The 21484-nt window shown below is 42.3% G+C and overlaps 1 protein-coding gene across 3 annotated transcripts in view; it reads left to right on the forward strand.

Moving 5' to 3' along the window:
* Positions 1-21484, forward strand: part of LOC113980436 (deubiquitinase DESI2-like) — a 59703-nt gene that overhangs the window by 13725 nt on the left and 24494 nt on the right. Inside the window, exon 1 of one of the 3 annotated variants that reach the window (XM_027707653.1) lies at positions 4514-4623. The exons of 1 other annotated variant lie outside the window; for it this stretch is intronic. In XM_027707653.1, the coding sequence (XP_027563454.1) occupies positions 4546-4623 (78 nt within the window). In that variant the 5' untranslated portion in view covers positions 4514-4545. Of the gene's footprint in view, positions 1-4513; positions 4624-20076; positions 20536-21484 lie in introns of those variants that run through there. One more of the 3 variants, XM_027707666.1, reaches the window with a different exon arrangement.

Below are 21484 nucleotides of genomic sequence, written 5' to 3' on the forward strand. Positions count from 1 at the left end.
GGGCACAACTAATTTTCTGTGACTGTTGGCTGGCTGTTGTGCCTCTCTTTGGTTTGCTGGTGCTTACCATTGCTCTAGAAATGGAGAGACACAAGGCTGTGTAGAACTCTAGGAGTTGCCTGCTCTCTGATTCAGCTTATATGCTATCCTAAAAGAGAGATTGAGAGGAGGCAGACCAAAGAGTAGGCATGAAAGAAGAAAGAACATCACTCAACTTGTTTCAAGGCACTTCTTACTGTTGGGAATATTCAGACGTGAGAACCTGATGCCTGACTCGTTCTAGCTGGGACAATTCTAGTGGAAATGGAATGGCACTGGCACTTTATTTCTGGTTTAGGCAATATGACGCTTTCCTGCCACCATTTAAAACCATACTGTGGGAAGCCTTGGGTATTGCAGGTAAGTGAACCCATTAAGACAGGACGATACATGACTTAAATTGTGCTCTTTAGGATCCCTAGGACATGATTAGGTCCTCAGGTATTTCTGTGTTCCCTTCCACCCTTCCTTCTATCCCAGGATGTCTTCACGCAGAGTGAAAGAAATTATGGTGGATCTGACAGGATGTTTTTTTGTCTCAGCAAATTCATGGTAGATTGTCACTAATTAGCACAGCAAGGGTCAAAGTCACTTTTACTTCAGGATTGTAGAAGATCAACTCTTATTTACATGTAATAATAGATGAAGATGTTTTTTCCTCTTTTCAGTTCAAACATAACATTGTGTTCAATGACACCACAGTGTTTTGAGGAAAGTACAAGTGCTTTGAACGTGTGGGAATCAAAAAGCTCTAAACAGATTGTGTCATGCTGCCAACAAAGCATGTCCTTGGACCCTAGCCGAGAACAACCAAACCTTCATTTTGAGTAAAGCACTGGATGTTGAGAAAGAAAAATACAAAAGCTTTAGTTCTAGTTCCCATCTCAATTGCATTTCTAGCAAGTCACTTCAGTCTCATTGTCTTGAGTCATCTCACCTGTAAGATGCTCTTGTTGGGGCAGAAGGAAATACCTGTGGGATGTTTGGGAGGTTAAAACCCTAACTGCTTTTTGGCATTAGGATGTTTTGATGTGACTCCCATAGGAATGGGAGGTAGCAGCAGGGTTTCTGGGTGGTGGGCTGAGGGGCAGCAGCCCTTCATCTTGCTGGCTGGCTGCCTCACCTGTGCCCAGGTGAGCACATGCCCTGTTGCCACCTTACTCCTGCTTACCGGGGCAACTGTTCCTAGCCTTCCTGTCAATAAGGGGGTGGTGGTTCCACTCCCTTCTCCACAGAGCCTGCCTGGCACAAATGGAGATTTTCTGCAAGTAGTCAGCCACTACACCTGCTCCTGGCCTTGGCCTTTACTGCCCTTTGATCAAAGATAGCAGATGAAGTATTTAGAGACAGCTGCTATTTCTGTCATTAGCATCCAGACTTCCTAGGAGAAAATTGCTGAAATCTGTGACAGCTGAAATCTGAGTCAGAGGAAGCTTTTTACTTCAGCATGTAAAAAGCAAAGGGAGAGTAAAGTAAGGGGGAGGGAAAGACAGTGCTCAATTTGCTACTCGTTTAGTCCAGGAAAGCCCAAGCAACTCAAGATGATGGCGTGCAAATTGCAGACACGCATGTTGCAGCGTGGTGAATATTGTTCAAGGGATTGAAGATGCAGAAATAGTGGGTAAGAAAACAGTGCAGTATGAGGGGGCTGTGTGCTGTGCTTTGTGACAGGACACATTAGCTCCCACTGAGCAGTTCTGTGCTCTGGACCCTGCTGATGGTACTTGACAGTTTAAAGCAAATGTGATTATCTCCATGTTGTGCTGCTGTTGCAGGTGCTGGAACAGGAGAATACCCAAGGGATCTGCTTAGCCTTTGCTACTCCAGCACACGATCCTTTCTCAGTCTTTTCTAGTGTATTTCCCAGTATTTCTCTGGAGAAGGAAAAGGCTGTCATTCCCACTCTGCAGCTGAGGCACTGACATGCAGAGAGGCTGACTTGTCTGATTCTTGTCAGGTTCATGCAGTGACCAACCACCCTCTCAGTAAAAAACTTTTTCTAACATATAATCCGAACTTCCCCTGACACAGTTCAAGGACTGTCTGGACAACATTTTTAGTCATTATCATTTAGTTTTAGGTAGTCCTGGGAGAAGCAGGGAGTTGGACTTAATAATCCTTACAGGTTCCATCCAACTTGAGCTATTCTATGACTCTATGACTAGGTAACTTGTTGCCGTGCAGTCTCTTGGGTTTTGATGTGGAGTTATGATTGTGAGACTGTTCTTACTCTTCTCCAGCTGCAGCTGCTAAAAATGCTCTGATTTCTTTTTAAGGACTGTGATAGATGTTTCAAAGCAAAGTGCTTACATGAGGCTTCCTGGTTTACCTGTGCTCCCCTTTGATGGAGTTCAGATAGCTTCCAGCACTGAAAGGAACTGTGGGTCAGAAGCACTCTTCCAGCACTCGGTCTTTTCAAAATGAAAGTGCAGGCTTTCTGATGCTATCATGATTTCCAGTTTGAAAGAAAACTCCTAGGGTCAGAGATGGTTATTCCCAAACCAATTTATTTACAGAGCACCTCTAGTAATATAATTCAAGAGGCTTTCTGAAAACATGTCACTTAGTAAACAGGGGAGTAAACAGGGGTGGATGAGTCAGAGCATGAACGATTAATGCCTCCGTTGATTCCCATGGCTCTGTATAAGCTTTGGACTGAGGTAGGAAGAGGTAAAGGAGAAACAGTCAGTCCTAGTTCTGCCCAATAACTCAACAACAGGATTACATACATGTTAATCCACCAAAATTTATCCTCTGTTTTAGAAATAAGAACAATTGCTCTGGACCAGCCTGAAGTCTTTATGCTGACCAGTTTACACAGGTTATCATTTAATTTGATGGCCAATAGATTTGAAAATATTCTTATGTTTTACTTGGTACTTGTCAGAATAAAATGCTACCTACGATTTGGGGGGATAGGAACACATTACACACTGAGGTTACAGGAGGTGATGTGGTTAAACACTGCACGCACATATGTGCTCTGGGGACAGCTTGCCAGACTGGAGGCTTTTGGAAAGAACTAGTCTAGCAAAGGGCGGGGGGGCGGGGGGGGGCCGTGCAGAGGGGAGAAAGCATCTGCCAGTGAATAGATAGATAAAGATTCTCTGTGCTGCTTTTAAGAAGCACCAATCATCTTTGTAACTTTGACAGGTGGCAATGGGGCAGAAGAAGAGGAAGAGATTCAGAGAATTGTGTGGGTGGGGAAGAAATTAATCCTAATGAATTGGAAGTGCAAATCCACAGTGAGCAGAAAGCTTTGGACTTCTGCCCTGCTGGATATGGATAAATGCAAGAGAATCCCTTTTGCACGCAAGAGCTAATTGGGCAATTACAGCATAATCTGAAAACCTTTGCTTAAACTGTATCCTGACTATCAAAGTGTGAGGCAGATTCTCTTCCAGGGATTCATAAGGCTTGCCCAGAGTCTTTCAGGTGGGTGAAAGCTCATCTTTGAAACAGCTCCCCTCTTTATATTTCCAAGGTTTCCTTTCAATGTTTTCATTCTTATTCACAGAAAAGAACACACAAGCATTAAAAATGGCTGAACTGGCTGAGATCAAGGATCCATCTAGTCCAATTGGATTATTCTTCCCTCAATGCCTGCTTGTGGAGATGGAGCAGCACAAGCATATATGACACTTCTTTCTAACATGGTCATATATTTTTTTGCTCTGAGGCTTCTCTGAGCTTGACCTCTGCCTCTTTACTAGTCCTCTATGGCTCTTTCTTTCATTCAGTTTTCCTGAACAAATGTAGCCTTTTGTATTAATAGCCCTTGCAGGGAGTTTGCAAGTAGGTGTACTACATAGTGATGAAAAGCTAAGTAATTTTCTTTTTTAACTCTCTCTTTTTTTTTTTTAATAATGGCTTCATTTTTATAGGTTTTATATCAGACAGAATAGTTAGTTCTTATCTGCTTTTTTGCACTACCTGCAGAACCTCACTGTATCTCTTTGCCTCATGACTAGTTCAATCCTTATAGATGTTTTCTGGAAAATGTGATCAAAAGCATTTTTGAAATAAGTTAACTTGTCAATGAAATCACTGCTTTCTCCAAAAAATATCAAGAGATGAGTGTCACAGGACATCCCCTTGCAGAATTCATGTTGATCCTTACCTGAAAGATCAAATTTATTGCCCATTAATGCTATATTTTGTTATCGTTTCTACTTATGAATCCAGTTTGGATTCCAGGCTTGCAGAGGTGTTTTTCCCTGGCTCTCACGAGGACCTCTGAAGATTAGCGTTACACTTGCTACATTCTAGTGTTCAGGTCCCAGAGACATTTTACACAAAAGGCTGCCCACAATCATTAACGATTCAGCTATTCTGTCCCTGTGGTTCCTCTGTTAGTCTTGGGTAAGTGTTGTTCTGCCCCTGGAATCCTCCAGGGCCAATTCTGTCTGTGTCGTACACCCATCCGTGTCAATGTTTAACAGAGCCTCTTCTGATTTCCTCACTCTTCCTACTCCTTATACAAAAATAAAAGTGGGAGGTTCAGGCATGGGAATCTCACCAGTTTTATTTTTGTGGAAACAAGAAAGCTCTGATGGAAAGACTGAATTTATTTTCTCTGCAACAGTGAGTATCAGGTTTGAATTCTTCTACAGCTTTGCTATCACTTGCACCTAAAGACTTTTCTTCTGACATGTTGGAGGAAGAATTGAAGAAATAAATGTTACTGGAGAGGCTATTCTTATAATTTTTAGGTCTATTTAGAAGCTAAAAGTGACAATGTTTTTTCTGCTTTTGAAAGCACAGGGTCCTGAGACAATTTGAATGAGGAATGATCAGTAAGAGTGCTCTCTGTCTGCAGTGCTCTCTGCTGGATACCTTGTGGTTTTCCCACTCCTAATTTGTGTATTCATGTTGTCTAAATCTTTTATGTGATTATGCATTTGAACTAAGATTTGAGTGCCACAATGCCAAACAGTTCCACATTTCAAAGAAACAGAGCATCTGGATGCTTCTAAAATTTTGGCTATTCTTAAGGCTTTAAGACTGCAGACTGGTTCCTCTTTACTTCAACCATCTTCCAAAAGCTCATTTGTGACATGAAGCATGTTATTCTCCATCCCATCTCTCTGCTGAACCTAGTTGGCATTCTTTCTCTTAGGAAGTGTTTTTCTTTAGAATTGGCAACAACACAGAAATTCAGCATCGAGCTGGTCTTGCTCACATCCGTTGTGTTTGCCATTTGATCAAATGGATAAAACAGAGCATGTGACTTGCTAGGACTGAGTAGGAAGGGAAAGCAAAGAAGGTATCTGCAAACACGGATGCACAAACCGCGATGGTAATAGTGTTCAAGTGAGGTAGAAACCATGGCTACACAATTGTACAAAATAGGAATGAAGCTCATGTCACAGTGGGTGGTCTTTTTTTACAAAGAGAAAGGAAAAAAGATGCATTGGTGGCTAGTATTTCTCTATTCAGCACTGTTTTCATGCTTGGTTACCTGAATGTTGCTGCTGCTGCAGGGTAGCAAACCAAGCTGTGCATTTACTCTCATTGTTCCCACTGTACAAATACACCTTGGAGGATAAAGTAAGCTGAGAGTTAAAATATTTGCATCTTCTGTAGTTTACTTGCTGAAGAAGGTTCTCTTCTGAGCAGACTATTGCCACAGAAAGCAAAGGCATTCCTAGGGACTCAGCAGCATAGCTGTGCAAGTGACTATATTCTGGGAGAGGATGATTAGGAGAAAATTGTTCCTATAAGGAGTTTTGCCAAGGACCAATCTACAGTGCTGCACCTTTGGTGCCATACTGGGCTTGTTTCTAGGCTTGGTTACTAAAATAGCATATGTGAAAGGAGGCTGATTGTCAGACTATCCATGGTTGGCTTTGTACACACTCTTGGGCATGTTTGTTTATTGCTAGCAAGCCACCTGATGGAAACCAGAGAGTTAAAATGCTGCTGTTCTCTAAGGCTTCATTATATACATACAGACTGTATTTATGCTTGCACATGTGATTCACAAGCAAATATGTCCTATTTGCTTGTGCAAGTTTTATCCATGTTCTCCTGTGGAAGGAGGTAATGCTCTCCTGCTTACAGCATGCTGGTATTTGCCTTGTCCTGCTGTGAATGTTTTATTTGTGATACCAACTATGAGCCTCAGTCATGAACTGGGATTCCACCATGTTTCATGAAGACACTTCATAAATGGTAATCAGAGAAAGAGTTCTGGCTCCAAAGAGATTATGAGCTACTTTTCATCTAGATCTGATAGGAAGCATGCAAAAAGTCTGGCTTATGGGCTCTATCTGGTGACGCTAACACCTCCCAAGATGAGATCTCCCAGTCATGCAAGCATTCCTTTGGTCATGATGACCAGTTTAATACTGACTATTTTGGGTTTTTTATCCCTTTTTGGTCTCTTCCAGTGTGAGAGGCTAAGCAAGATTATTGTGGTGCTAAAGGGAAGCACAGTAAAATTAATTATATAAATCCTACTGAACTCATATTTTATAGAGTAAATGGAACTTTCACATAAGATAAAATATATCAGGCTGGGCTGCTGATCGTATTTCTTTGATGAATCTGTTTACCTCTTGCATGCATCCATCTAACTCAGGAGAAGGCAGATATATGGAGTGGGAACTGAATGGTCTCAGACCTATCCATTCATCACTTGCATGATGCATTGCTTTCATGGCTAGAGTGTCAAGATTACTTCCCTGTTATACAGGAATAGAAATCTTTCTTTTCTCTTGGTTTACTGGATAATTAGCTTAATTTATAGCTTTATGACCACTTGTATTGCCTAGCTTGCATTTGTGAACTTAGAGAAAAGCAGCTCAGGAGAACTGAAATCTCCATCTGTCCCCCTTCATGTCTTGTGTGTCCATATCTAAGCTAAGCCCAACTATATGGGGTTTGCCCTTGTTCTCCTGCCCTTTGGATCACTCTGGAAAGAGTGTGGTGATTTTTTCAGTTCTTTGGTTGTGCGGGAAACATTTTTGGGTCAATATGGAATGTGGGTTATGTACAGTGTCCTATTAAGAGCATGGGCTCTTAATCAAAATGGATGTGTGCTTGGAGCATGCTTCTTCACTCCTAGAAATGAGTTACAATCTGCTTTTAAGAAAGGTGGTGGGATATTGTTGGCTAATGCTGAATAAGGCTTTGTTTTTCTACAATAGATATCTGGGCATCTAGAAGCTTCTTACAAGGGCCAATCTAGGGAGATAGTTTAATCTGAGAGCAGATGTCTTTGATATTAGAGGATGTGAGCTAGATGAGACAGTGCAGTGCTTACCTCTTTTTCTTACATCACAGTTCAGCCTGGCCACAGTTGAGGTTAGATGTCTACTCTGCATACTGGAGAGTTTTTTGGCAGCTCTCTGAAGAATCTGGCAGACAACACCATTTGCACACCATGGTACAAATATACAACTCTTTCTCTTTTCACTAAAATAAATAGGAGCCAAGATGTAGTTGCAGTATCTAATGGATTTTTATAGAAAGAAATGCAAATGGAGGTGGGGGGGGAAGGGAAGGGGAGGAATATTCCCAGGGAAACCTGCTACATAAGGCAAAATCTTCTCCTTGGTTTTACTGAAGTATTTCCTTATCTTCCCTCTTCCCCTTCAGTCCTTGATCTTATTGGGCACATTTCAGATATGGAGATACCATAAGATGCAAGTCCATGAAGGAAGCAGTTGCCTTAATCACTGGGGTCATTTCAGGTCTGTTTCTACATGTATACAACACGCAGCAGACTAGTACAGAAGATTTGCTTTAGCACAAGTGTAAAATTATTATTGTGCCCAGCAGAAAGGAAATATTTAGGGCATCCTGAACACTAGTCTAACTCATGCTGTGCTGTTTAGGAGGTGGGGGCAAGGAGAAGAAAGAAAGGATAACTTAGTGTTTTCTGAAGAATCTTCACTGGCATGTTTGTGCCTCTCCCTTTGCAATGGTGTGTGTGTGACTCTTGGGAGAAGCAAGCACAGAGGCTGTCCCTTTGAAGAGACAAACATCTGCACTTTAATCTGAAATTATTTTCACCCGAAACAGTATCTTCATAGTACTAAACACTGATGATTTGTTGCCAGGCACTGCTGCTAACAGCCATCTCTGTCTTTCAGTAAGGGGTGGCTATTAAATGCTTTTAGAGCTGCACATCAAACCTGCTCATTAAATAAAGGCAGAAGGAATCCTTGGGAAAAAAAACAACAACATAAAACCCCTGTAGCCCCCAGACAAACCAAAGCAGAGCACATTACATCAGAGTTAAGATATTCCCACAGCTTTTTAATTTTTTTGTCAGCCATAGTGGCATGCTGCATGTATTAATCACTCTGTTGCATCTTCATTTGGGGGGGGAAGTATCCTTACAGCACTTTGTCAGCATCAAATAGGTAAATGTCAACAATAGAAAATGGTTACTTATTTCCAAAACTATTAATATTTAGTATCTTTGGTCATTTTAGACAGTGCTACAATCACTCAGCACAGAAGCCCTTTATCATAGGTTATAAACAAGTTTCTATCTGAACTTCCCTGATTGCTGTTTCTGTTTCAGTTTTATGCTTTGTAGAAGATTCCAAAAACCGAATTTGGCATTGGACTAGATTATAGAGCTACCGCTTTTTGAGACAGTTCCCTTCTCAAGGAGATGTTCCTTGCTTTACTATTTTTTTCTTTCCTTCTTCAGACCAGCAGAAACTGGAGTTTTGAGGGAAGATGTATTTGAATCTCCATGGCACGACGGCATTTTATCATTGCTATATTCAAGTTCTTTACTTTCTGTTTATCCCTTAAATCTAATCTGGAGATATCACTGCAATGCAATTCTTCAGTAGCTGTGCTGGAACAGCAGAGAGAGAATGTACAATTATGGCAAAAATGCACACATATCCGTTTACTTGTAGGAAAAGATAATGCAGAGAGATGAGACACTGTATGAAATTGGCACTATATTTGAAGGCATGGCCCCTGGAATCTCTCCAGGAAAATAAATCTCAGTTCACATTGTGAAAGGGTTTCCCCCATCTATGCTGCAGAATAGATTCCCTTCTCAGAAGCTTAGAGATAAATATTGATTTTTTTGCAATAGCAAACTAATGTTAGTGGCACACAGTCAATTTCTGTCATGGGCACTATGAGGTATTTTGAACACCACCAAAGCCAGCATAGAGTACAGAGTCCTTAGGTGTAAACAGCCCAATTCTTTTCTGATATTTTCTGATCTGCTGTTGGCTCACAGGACAGGCACAACTGTTTTTGGCAAGTGAATGGGAATGATACAACATATAATTTTGACCTTACATACCCTTTGCAGGGAGAAGAGATCTGGAGAGTATTACATCCTTTTTTTATTTTTCTGTAAGGATCCAGATTCACCTGTGGGTAGGTATAACTCCTGTCTATGTGGTGCTAATGCTGCCATTAGGAACCCCTAGGCCCCTAAGGCCTAAGTTTGTGGACTTCGAGCAGCAAACAATGTGTTTGAAAGGAGATCTGGGATCTCCATCTCTATCTGGGATCCTTTTTATCTGAGTATCTGAGTATGGAGCTCACACTGGAGTGGAGTGGGAAGATCTCCCGTTCAGATTGCTGATAATGATGGTGTTAAACACTTTAGGGTATATGGAGATTTGAAGAAGAATCTGGAGGATCACAGTTTTGAATTTGAATCTAGTATCCTGCTGATGAAATTTTAGTTTTGAACTAGTGTGGAGTAAATCTGGAGTATGTCCATAGCAGATCAGGGAATATGAACCTCCCAAAGTCCTTGTTTGACATCGTAGCTATGGGACTATCCTTCATCAGTTTTTCTATAGATGTTCAAATATGCTTTCACCTCTTGCTGGAACATAAGATTTTTTCCTCTCCTTTCTTTTGGGCAGTAAATTTATTTCTTTTAACGTCTGTGTGCCTCGTTTTATTCTTTTCTACTGAAGATGTCAACTTTTGTCTAACAAATGTAACCCTGCCAGCCTGCAGATTCCTTTGAAGTTGTTTGCTGTCTCCCTTGGGTCTCTACACAACAGGTTGAAAACACTATGTTATTGTGTTTTGCATTAATGGAATGGAACAAAAGGAACTATTTATTCCATTGCCTGTGGTGTTCATGGTCCTTCTGTGATATCATAAAGGGACTTCTTATCCCTTTCTGACGGCTGTAGTTGCAATTACTTTGTTGTTACCTCAGTCTTCTCCAAGTAGTTATCCACATAGAAACTTAGCAGAAGTCAGAAGTTGTTTTAACCAGTTTTTTATACTTTCTTGGTGTAAAGAGAGTAGATGTTTCTGCTTTGTGTATCTAGGAGGCTGTTGTCCTTGGTGAAAGCATTAATGAACTGGATTGCAATGCAAATATGGGTATTCCTTCCACTTGGCAGTCATCTCTGAGAGTTTTCCTCCCCACTCCTACCTTAGCACAGTATGCCTTTGGACAGTATCCCTGTTATGATCCGGTTACTAAAATTATTAGAGATGCCTCTGCCTGAATTAAGGTGTAAATGAGACCAGATGCAAAAGTCAATAGTATGGGTTTTATTTAACAGTAAATGTGAGGCAGAGAGAGACAGAGAGAGAAAGAAATAGGAAAAAGGAGGGGTGGGGAAGAAAGAGAGTGACAGAGAGATTAAATAGAAAATGTATCACCACTCTGTGGAACCCCACAGAATCCCATAGGTCCTCTTCTTCTGGTCTTCCTGGTGGTGAGGGTCCTGCAAAACAGAGTCCAGTGGATTGATATACATTCAGGAGATGCCCAGGCACCTCCCTTGGGAGGGGGAAGCTTTGCAGTCTCTTGAGACAGACTATGGATTTGTTGCCTTGGATCACGTGCAGTCCTCTGGTGGTAGAAGGCCTCAGGAATGAGTCTGGGGAGAGCTTTGGCGGTCTTTGATGGTTTATGACCCTTCTCAGCTGCCTCTCACATGAATGTCCTGTGTGTATGTGGTCTTCCAGGAGGTCAAGGATTACTCTTTCTGTTTTGTGTGGAGAGATTTTACCATCACACACCCAAAACCCTTCTTCAGCTAGGGCTGATTCTTAGCACAGTTGCTGAGTTTGGCTTTCTTTATGGATAAATTATTCTTCCCCGAGGCTTGTTTACTTCTCATAGACCTGAGATAATTGGACAATAGTCTTATCTCAAGTTCTGGTCACAGTCCAAATTCCAGTTAGGAGGCATATTTGGGGGGTGAGGGGTGGGGGAGTGGGGTGGGGTGTGCTTCAGTGGTTCTTTGCAGTTTGACAAAAAGTCTTTCTATGATTTTGACAATGTTTAAGACATTAACAACATTCCAGTTCATCACAATCACTTAAGGAAATGTTCCTGCCAAAAGAAAGTTGAAAGTGGCCTGTGTGCAACTGGTCAAAATTTTCAATGTCATGTGTCTGATGAGGGGGGCTTTATTGTTAATCTATTGCATCCCTTCAGAATGGTGACAGTCTGGAAATTTTGGAGATGATCCTCCCTTCTCCTACCACTTGCCTAGAGGATATCTAGAGCGATATGTAGACTGGAGTGCATTTTCAAAGGATGCTCTGAATGTCTGTTTTCTCTCTGTAATGCTGGACATCAGGATGGGGCTTGTCTCTTCTTTGGAGAGAAAGACTGGTAGAGGTCCACAGAAGACAGCAAAGTATGCTTACCAGCAAGGAAAAAGACATGTTAATGTTTCTTGGTCTGAGCAGGGCCTAGCCAAAGCATTACTCTCCATCTGAGAAATCATTTAACGGACTTATTCATTATTACAGTTCTAAGTTAAATCCTTTCTACAAAATGAAGGACAGAGAGCCCTGAGGCCATATTGCTGACCCTACCATTTTATGTCAGGGTCAAGGCAGTTCCAGAGCCAAAGCATCTGCACTGTGCTTCAGATACCCTACAGCTTGGTTTACCAGGAGGTCTTTATCTCCCTATGGTTTGTTTTTTTTTTTTTTTCAAAATCACCTGAGTCCTCTTTGGTGGAAAGCCTACTTCTTGACACACTTAAGCCTGGGCTGAGGGCTCACAATGCATATAGGTGTGCTGGGTCTGAAATATGCTCAGCTGAGATGTTAGCAGCCTCATTGACATTAGCAGAGGAAAACATTTCGGACCATTCAATACTGTGTCATGCACAAGCACACTAAGGCTTTCTCGATATCTGGCTCTCAGTCATACCAAAGCTTTCTTGTCCTTTTTTGCTGCCGGCAAACTTCTAAGCACTTCGTCAAAGTCCCTCCTCTTTTTAAGCTGAGTATGTTGCTCCTACTTGAGTCTTTTGTATTGTTCTTAAGAAGTCTTCTCCCATAATTCATGTCAGCCCTTCAAATGTTTGCAAATTTGTCATCTGCAGTCATTGCTTTGCCAAGCTATTAGCTCTTCTGAATTAATTCTTTTATGTCAGTCTTGTCATTTCCCTGATCATTTTGCTGCTGTTCTTTCTGCATACCTCTCAATTTGCCATCGTTAATGCATCTAAAGCAAAGGTATTATCCTTTCCTAAGTTTCTAACACATACGAGTTTCTGAGGTACATTCCATGAGGTTTCTCAGGTACATTTCAGTGTAAACCTGCAATGGATGTGCTTTTTTCTGCCTCGTATACTTGAGATTAAGACTGTACATGAAAGTTGTCAAAATTAAGGAGATACAGCATGTGAAGTGGTGTGCAATAGCATGGATAGCCCTTCTGCAGGGCTGCTTATGAGACCACTGTGTGTGACAGGCTCTTGGCACTGGCACATGCTCCAGCAACTCCCCCTCAGTGATTTCTGTTTGATGTTTCCAGTCCTACCCTGGCCCCTTCAGCTGAATCCTTCAGGCACAATCAGTAATGAGTTTAAGGGAAGCAGGTGGAGGTTGGGAAAATGTCATATTCCTTCTTGTATGCTGTAAACAGTTTACTATAAATACCATGTTGTGTGCACAGACAGCCAAGATGGGCCATTAGTAATGACTGGTGTGATAAACCCTTGGGATGGTGGATTCACTTTGCTGGTTTTGTGTGAACCTTCGAACAGAAGAGACAGGGATAGTCATTCTGCAGGGACAGAAAATAGTTCTTTAATTTAGCCAGCTAGTTGCCCTATGTCATTATTGGTAAGACAGGTTCCCGTTCAAGTGGCAAAACATAAGTTGGATGAGTGTTCACTGTCCTCAACAAGAGTTAACAGTGGTAAATGTGTAAACTTCCTCACACATGTAGCTGCAGGAAGGAAGCTCTGCTCAGGACAATGCCTGCCACTAGTGTAACAAGGTAGAAAGTGGAACAGTAATGGAGAGAGCAGAAAATTGTAAGAGACTTGAAGTAATACCAGTATATTGAGCCAGAACTCTGCCTGCCCATTTATAGAATAAGGCTGTAAGTGGAAACACTGGAGGTATCTCAATCTCACAGCTAAATCTTGTTTGTGATTTTTAATTTAAAATATTCTGAGTACACCCAAAAGTTAACTGCTGAAATGCTTACTGTTTCCTTTCCACAGCGTGATTAATACTTTCTTCTGTTCTGCTATTCTTCCAGTAAAATCGCATTGCGTCACAACATTGAAGCATAAGTAGATTTCCAATCTCTCTCAGCAGCAGCATCAGTTTTTAATCCACATACAGCATTTTAGAAGCCTCTGAAATAAGCTCTTTATGCTTCATAATTGTAAAGATTTTAGTGTTGGCTTGTGCATCAGGCAATTCAGAAGCATATTATAATGTCTGAAAAGCCACAGTAAACTCCAAAGAAATTCCTTTCTGAAAAGACAGCTAAGGAATGTATTTAGCCCAGCCTGAGAGGAAAAGAAAAGAGCAGAACCTGGCTGAAGTAGAACAGATGCTGAGAGAGAGTTGGTTGTCACAGTCCCACAGAGGGTTGGCCTGTCATTCCTTTAAAGGGTGCAACTGAGCATCTTGCCTTGTGTCTCTTCTCTTAGAATCTGTGGGTTTGCATGAGGGAATATGTTTAGCAGCGTAAGTTTTAAGTATCAGGCTGTGATTTTGCAGGAAATTCCTGTTCTAAGAGAGTGTATTAACCTGAGGGATGGAGAACTGTCCTTGGCAGAAGCTCCTTTTATTGAAAACACAGCAGAGAAGAGGCAGTTGCATGCCAAAGGATGCTTCGTCTTTTTCTACTTTCTCTAATATGACTTTGCTCATTCTTCAGCCAATTCACCTGTCCCTGTCCAAGTGTGAAATGGGGTCCTTGTGTGGGGTCCTTGTGTAGCCCTGTATCCTTGCTTCATCAGAGCTATGTCAAGCTCTCTGGCTGCACTGAAGCTGCAGATTTCTCAGTACTTGAATGCTCTCCTGGAAGAAAACCTGTAGTTCCCAAGCTTTGATCAGTTCTGTCAGTTGGGTTATTTGCAAAAAGGCCAGTGCCTACACTCTGGGAACTGTTTTTCTTTAGACTTGAAAGTTATTGCCTATTGCAGCTGGAGGCTCAGCCTGTTTGTAAATATAGACCTGCTTACTGCAGTATTTTGTTTCTTTAACACTGTCTGGCATTTCAGATGAAAGTTAGCGTACCTGACTAAAGCAGTGCCTTTGGCTAGCTGGATTTGGAGTGACCTGATGGCCTGTCACACCCTGGTCCGTGACTTGCAGATTGACAGCTTTTGCCAACAGCGATGAGGACCTGACATAGGAGGTGATCCTTCAGGCAGGAAGAGTCATGTCCTGCGTGTGCTGGAGTGAGAACCCACCCAGGTAGTTTTTCACAGGTATGAAGTACCATAGACAGGTCTGTGTCATCACTCCTCAATACTCTGTTAAGCTTCTTTATTTTGTTGTTGTTCTGCCCACATGCATTTCAATCCTTACCTGGTTAATCTGTATTCACAGTATACTAGGAAAATAGCATTTTAGACTTGGTGAATATACAGGTCTTGGACCTCTGGAGAATGGAGTGTAAGAGATACAGGTCATACTGAAGTAGCTTGGGTCTCGTCCAATTGCTAAAGCAAACTTACTAATAGTAGCCATGCTGTATAATTTGATGTCATCCCACATGATAGTGTGCGTGCCTAGGGCCTTGGAACAGAAGTGAGCGCTGCTGCAGTATGGCTGAGGTGCCTTGGCAAAGATCTGCAGGAAGCTCCCTGTCCTGCAAGTCTGTAGTTGAAGTAATGCTTCCTTCACCTCTGCAAGCATTACTTGGGGAATATGTGATCTGTTTTGGGCTCTCTCTTTCCACCTCTGTGGGCCCAAGATTCTGGATCTCAGTTTAGAAAGATGTATTGGGGGAAACTGAAACTCTTCTGAAGTTGCTGGCCATATAAAGCTGGGATTTTACTCACTGCTTTCCTAAAATGCTGTTGTCTAGCTTCCCCCTTTAGTTTTGTCTTTTGTGCTCTCAAATTTCACATCTGGATCAATGCATCTCAGGACATAATACTGATATGAGCATATTCCTTTCTTTTATATATATATCTATATATATATGTTGCTGGAGCACATATATATATTTATATATATTATATATAAAATATAATATCATTATATAATGAGATATTGCTTTAATGTTCCCTAGCTGGTCTCTTGCATCAATCTGATTTTGCCTTTAGAAGACTGGCTTTTGTATTGAGCTTTAACATTGCAGAGAATTCTCTTGGTGTTTGAGATATGACTTATCAGTGCATTTATTAGTGCACACTCTCCTTTGCATGTTTTCACGAGGCTGCTTACATAAGTTGACTGCAGAGGCCAAGCACTGCCCTGGGTGTCCTCCACTTGGATTTGTTGAGCCAAGGGTCTCTTCTGCAGTGAGCCAGCTCCTCTATCCTGCAGAGAGGAGGCATCTTTGCAAAGGAGAACTTGGTGCTACAGTGTGTGACTTGGCCCTGAAAGAGGAAAGGATTAAAATCAATCCCAGGTAGTAGGACAGACAGTCTGTTATTTGACCTGTGTTGACAGGAGTACCCTAAAATGCTCCTTGCTTACTAGCAATGTCAGAATATCATCTATATCTCGTCCACCCTTACTGGTTTTTTCTTTCTTCCTCCTAGAAGCAAGGCTCTGCCAGTGAACTCACAGGGAAAAGGAAGTAATCCTGTTGAATTATATGCAGATGATGCTTTGAGAAGAGATACAGTCAAGTTAGGTGCTGGTTCATCATCTGCACCCATCCTTGGTAAAGGTGTCTTGGTCACAGTAGTGTGTGGTCATATATGGATATCAGAGAACCAGACTAGGTCAGAGCAAAGCTCTCTCTAGCCTGGTGTCCTTGCTCAGACAATGATTGTATGCAACACCTAGTGAAGAGCAGAAACTTACTGCAAGGATCTTACGACACTGAGTACTCTGAGTTTGCAGCTATTTGCTGAAATCAGATTTATTTAGCACTCCTGGTGGATTTTTTTTCTATATGTTCGTACAGAGTGTAAGAAAGGATGGCCTTGATGCCTTAAGCCCCCTAATTTTTTTTATTTTTCTAATTTTGTAAGCCTTATAAGTTTTATAGGTAATAGAAGTAGATTTTAGAAACAAACCCCTTTCTCCCTCCTCCCCGTAGTACCCCTTAGTTTATACATTCCTTAATCCTCTCACCCCATTCCATACCCCCATATCAACCCTATTCCCATATCCAGTAGAAAATGTTTAGTCTCTTAGTCAAGGCAAGCCTGTCTTGTTTGGAGAACGCTTATATCTTGGCCTAAACCGCAGGACAGAGTCAAAGAACTGGGTGACTCTGCTCTCTGTACCCCGAAGATGATGAAGAATGATGAAGAGGGGGTCCCAAAAAGCCCCCCGACCCAATTTCAGGAGGCGGGCCAGGGGGTGGACCAGGCCAAAAGTTATAGGGTGGATACACTTGGGATTGGCCAGATATTGTTATAAATGTAACATCTCGGGCACAGCCCGGCGCGGGTCGCGTAACATCTATTGCCTTGGCAAAATTAAACCCTTTCTTATCTCACCCCAGCTTACGGCTCCTAGATTTTTTCGTAGCACCAGCTGAGCAGGCATCACCTAGCATCTATTCAGTAATGGATGGATCAGGTGGAGTGGAATATCCTGCCTATTGGGATGATAAATATAATATTGCTTAGTGTGTTGGCTGCTCAGAGAAAATAATATCTGAGATACTCACAGAAATGGTCTTGTCTCCAGAATTCAGGAAGCTGTTTAGTTAAACTGCTCAGCACATTGATGCAGGAAAGATTTTGGTGACACACCGTGGAAAATAATAGTCTGAAGTAGGGAAGCAAAGAGAAAGTTAGTGACAGAAACTTCAATGTTATAGTATGATATTAATTGAAGTTAGTGGTTACATGGATGGGCCTCTTCTACCTGGAAACCCATGTTTCTGGTAAGAGTCCCCAGAAACTCCTGCTCTGAAAAGTCCCAGGATGATATAATCTGCTAGTATCACATCATCTGCTTCTCCATCCTGGACCTAACAGAAGCATACAAGCATAATAAAGCTTTTTAGTTTCTTTCCTTTTTGCAAAGTTAGGGCATGGTTCACTGTTCCAGTGAGACTTTCACTTTTAACTCTGTGTGATGGATAAATGAAGTGAATAACACAAGACCTGAATCAGAGTATCTCCCAGAATCTAAACCATCTCACCAGTTATTCTGATCTCTGAACCAAACCAACAGGAAATCAGAGAAGACTTGAATAAAATCTCAAAAATTTCAAATTCTGCTTCATCAGAGACCTTAATTAAAAGCTATTAACTGATACACTACAAACTGTAGATGCAGAGGTTCCTCTCTGGGTTTCAGTTTTGAGTCCTGGGCTATCTGCTGCCTTTATGGACCTATTACAGTCTGGTTAGCTTTCCTTCCTGCCTCTCTTGTCTTCTGAGCAGTTCTCTGTCTCTGTTGAAGATGAAAATGAGACAGAATGCTCCAAGTCCCTCTGAGTAGGGTTTAGGGCATGATTTTCCAGGCAGTATGCAATGCAGACATGAATCACAACTCCCTTTAAGATACTATTGTATTCAATTCCCTGGGTCTTTTCATCTGACTGAACAGGCTGCAGATTTTTTTTTTAATCTAAGCAATAACCAGTTTACTCCAGAGATGAGTATTTGCTGATTGTTACTGCTGTTCTCATGCTCAGAATTGCAAACCCCTTGGAAAATGAGGCCAGCTTGTGCATGAGTGTAGAAACCTGGTTTCAAATCTGGCTTGGATTCTCTCTTCCAGCTCAGCAAGTGACTGACATGTTCACTTTGGCATAGCTTCCTCCCGAGACAAGCCGTGGGCTGTGCCAAAGTGCTGTGAGGCGTTCACTGTGTGTTCAGTCACACACCGGAGGCAGATTCTACAGCACCCTGGAGACATGGGTGAGATGAGGACAGTACAGCCATGATTCAGAGCTGCCTTGCACTTTGGTCTTGCTAGCAGGTCATATCAGTATCATATCAATAGAACCAAGATATAAATCAGACCCCACTTCAATTACAGCCTTGTGTTACTGAAATTATTTGAAAGAAAGTACTAAATCAGAGTAGCTTCAGTTCAAATTTAGGTATAGCTGAGGTTGTTGCAATTCCATAATAGTTCATTAAAGGAATTAATACTGAAAAATACACCATTTAAATACAGAAATGTCCATGTGATGGTTGTAATCTTGCAACACCTGGCATCAGCCAGTAAAACACTCCTTTAACTCTGGTGGAACCTCCTCATCACCTGTGCTTCCAGAGCTGTCCCGCAGCCTGGCTCTCTGTTCCTGGAGTTGGGCAGGGTGGATTCCAGGGGCTGACGTTCTGTGGTGGGAACAAGGGTAGTTGAGGCATAGGGTGGGCTTGTGATCTGACAGTGCTCTGTAGGTATGAGGTGATCAGGTCTCAGCACATTACCCTAAGAAATAATCAAGGAGAGGTTTTTGGTTTTTTCCTGTCTGATTGTTTATTTGTTGTTTGGAGCCAATATAAGCTTTAATATGGAAGAAGAAAATGGTATAGCTGCAAGTGGCTTTCAGTTTAACTTTCTTGTTTGAAATATAAAGCATGATGCAGATGAGGCTCTGCAGATAGCCCTGATTTTGATAACTGGCAAGAGCATTTCTAATTTAAAAAGTCTCCCTTCTCTTCCTATTAGTTACCTCTCTAAGCAAAGCAGCTGGCGTGACCTGGGCATGTTTTGCTTGTATTGTTGCTGTGAGACAATAGCTCAGCCTGAGGGAAGAAGACAACCTACTTACCATATCATCTGGGAGTTGATGCAGTAGGACTTGAGAAACCAGTGTTTCTCTGAAGCTTGCTGAGACTACCTGACACTATCTGAGCAGTTAACCCAGATAGTTAAAACTGCACCTTCAGTCAGTTTGCAGACCACACCAAGCTGAGCAGGAATGTTGATCTGCTTGAGGGTAGGAAAGCTCTGCAGAGGGATCTGGACAGCCTGGATCGATGGGCCGAGGCAAATTTTATGAGGTGCAGTAAAGTGAAATGCCGGGTCCTGTAGTTGTGTCACAACCCAGTGCAGCACTACAGGCTGGAGGCAGAGTGGCTGGAAAATTGCCCAGTGGAAAAGAACCCGGGGGTGTTGGTCAACAGCAGCTGAACATGAGCCAGCAGTGCCCAAGATGCCATGAAAGCCAGTGGCATCCTCGCTTGGATCAAAAATAGTGTGGCCGGCAGGACCAGGGAAGTAATTATTCCCCTGTACTTGGGTGCTGGTGAGGTGGCACATCAAATCCTGTGTTCAGTTTTGGGGCCCTCACTACAAAGAAGACATTGAGATGCTGGAGTGTGTCCAGAGAAGGGCAACAGAGTTGGTGAAGGGTCTGGAGCACAAGTCTTATGAGGAGAAGCTGAGGGAACTGGGATTGTTTAGCCTGGAGAAAAGGAGGCTAAGGGGAGACATCATTGCTCTCTACAACTACCTGAAAGTAGGTTGTAGTGAGGTGAGGATTGGTCTCTTCTCCCAGGTAACAAGTGACAGGACAAGAGGAAATAGCCTCAAGTTCTGTCAAGGGAGGTTTAGAATATATATAGAAAAATATCCTCACAGAAAGTGTTGTCAAGCATTGGAACAAGCTCACAAGGAAGTGGTGGAGTCACCATGGCTGGAAATATTTAAAAAAATGTGTGGATATGCCACTTAAGGACATAGTTTAGTGGTGAACATAGTAGGGTGCCATGGCTGGACTTGATGTTCTTAGAGGTATTTTCCAACCTTAATGATTCTATGATTCCACAAGATTTGGGAGATCAAAGAACTAAACCGAGAGTTATGTGTCAAGGGAAGGCAGGCTTTTGTCCCTTTGGTAGTTTACTTTGCCTGAACGCCAGGTGTCCACCAAGGCTGTGCAGATCTCCCCCCTCAGAGGGAAAAGGGGAGATGGAAAAAAAAAAGTAAAAACTCGGGATTTACCAAGAAAGGCAGTTTTATATTTATACGGAGAAAAAGGAAAAAACTAATAACACTACAAACACACAGGCAAAGGAAACTAATAGTAAAATTCTACTTCCCACAGTAAGCGAAGTGCTCTTTCTCTTTCCTCCAAGGAGCAGCCGTCCCGCCGGATAGCTATCACGGAAGAGAGCGAGCTACTTCCTCCTCCCTTCTTTATATCTGAGCTGACGTAACATGGTATGGAATATCTTCCGAGTCAATATGAATCAGGTGACTTATCCTAGGTTTCCTCCCAGGAAAAGGAAACAAACCCACTACAGTCCCCTGGTGTCATATGTGGCCTCCACTTCTGTATCTTCTTCCCCAGTTAGAGTAGGGATGTTCCTGGTGCAGAGGACAGGGCAACAGAGAACTGTGGAGAAGGGCAGTAGAAGGCAAAGGCACCTAAATACTAGGCCTGGTGTTCACCAGAGGGTTCACTGCTAACATGCTGTCCCAGCTGGCAGAGGTAGGTTGAGAGCTACCAGACCCAGCTCCAGTTTAATGCTCTGATGTATCCTAAAAACCAGGAGTTTGCATAATTCAAGTGAAGAGGTAAGTGGAGGTTACACAAGGTCTGCAGAGAGCAGTGGGCAGGGGTCCAGCTGGGGTCAGGTGGTTTGCTGCCCTCCAGCAGCAATACGTCATTTGTGATAAGAAAACTTGCAAAGAACAAGTAGCATTACAGCATTTTCTGGAGGGAAATGGAACTGTACTCTGGCTGTACTGCCAGAGGCAAGCATTTTTGGAGACATAGTTTAAGGTATCAAGATTGGCTATACATTAAGTCAAGCCTGGGACTACGCTTTTCATATCAAAGCTACTGTGTTTTTTCACAGTAGCAGTGGTCTTGCAGAAAACATTTTCAGGTGATTTACAGAACTACTGCAGTCATAAATACATAAGCAAGCAGTGTGAGTACAGTAGTTGGAGTATGCCAGACCTCTGATTACCTGACAGCAGAGGGGTTCTTACTCATACCATGGCAGCTCAGTGACACCAGACACAGGGAAGGTGCAGCTTACTCTGGCTCCACAAGAAGCTGCCACCAGACCCAAAAGAGAATTTTAGTTTAATGAACCTGTCATGTCCTTGTACAGGAACAAGTGAACAACACTCACTTTCCTTGCAGTGCTTGATTAAAACA

Source organism: Neopelma chrysocephalum, unplaced genomic scaffold, assembly GCF_003984885.1.
Source record: "Neopelma chrysocephalum unplaced genomic scaffold, ASM398488v2 Primary Assembly neopelma1_24, whole genome shotgun sequence".
NCBI lineage: Eukaryota > Metazoa > Chordata > Aves > Passeriformes > Pipridae > Neopelma > Neopelma chrysocephalum.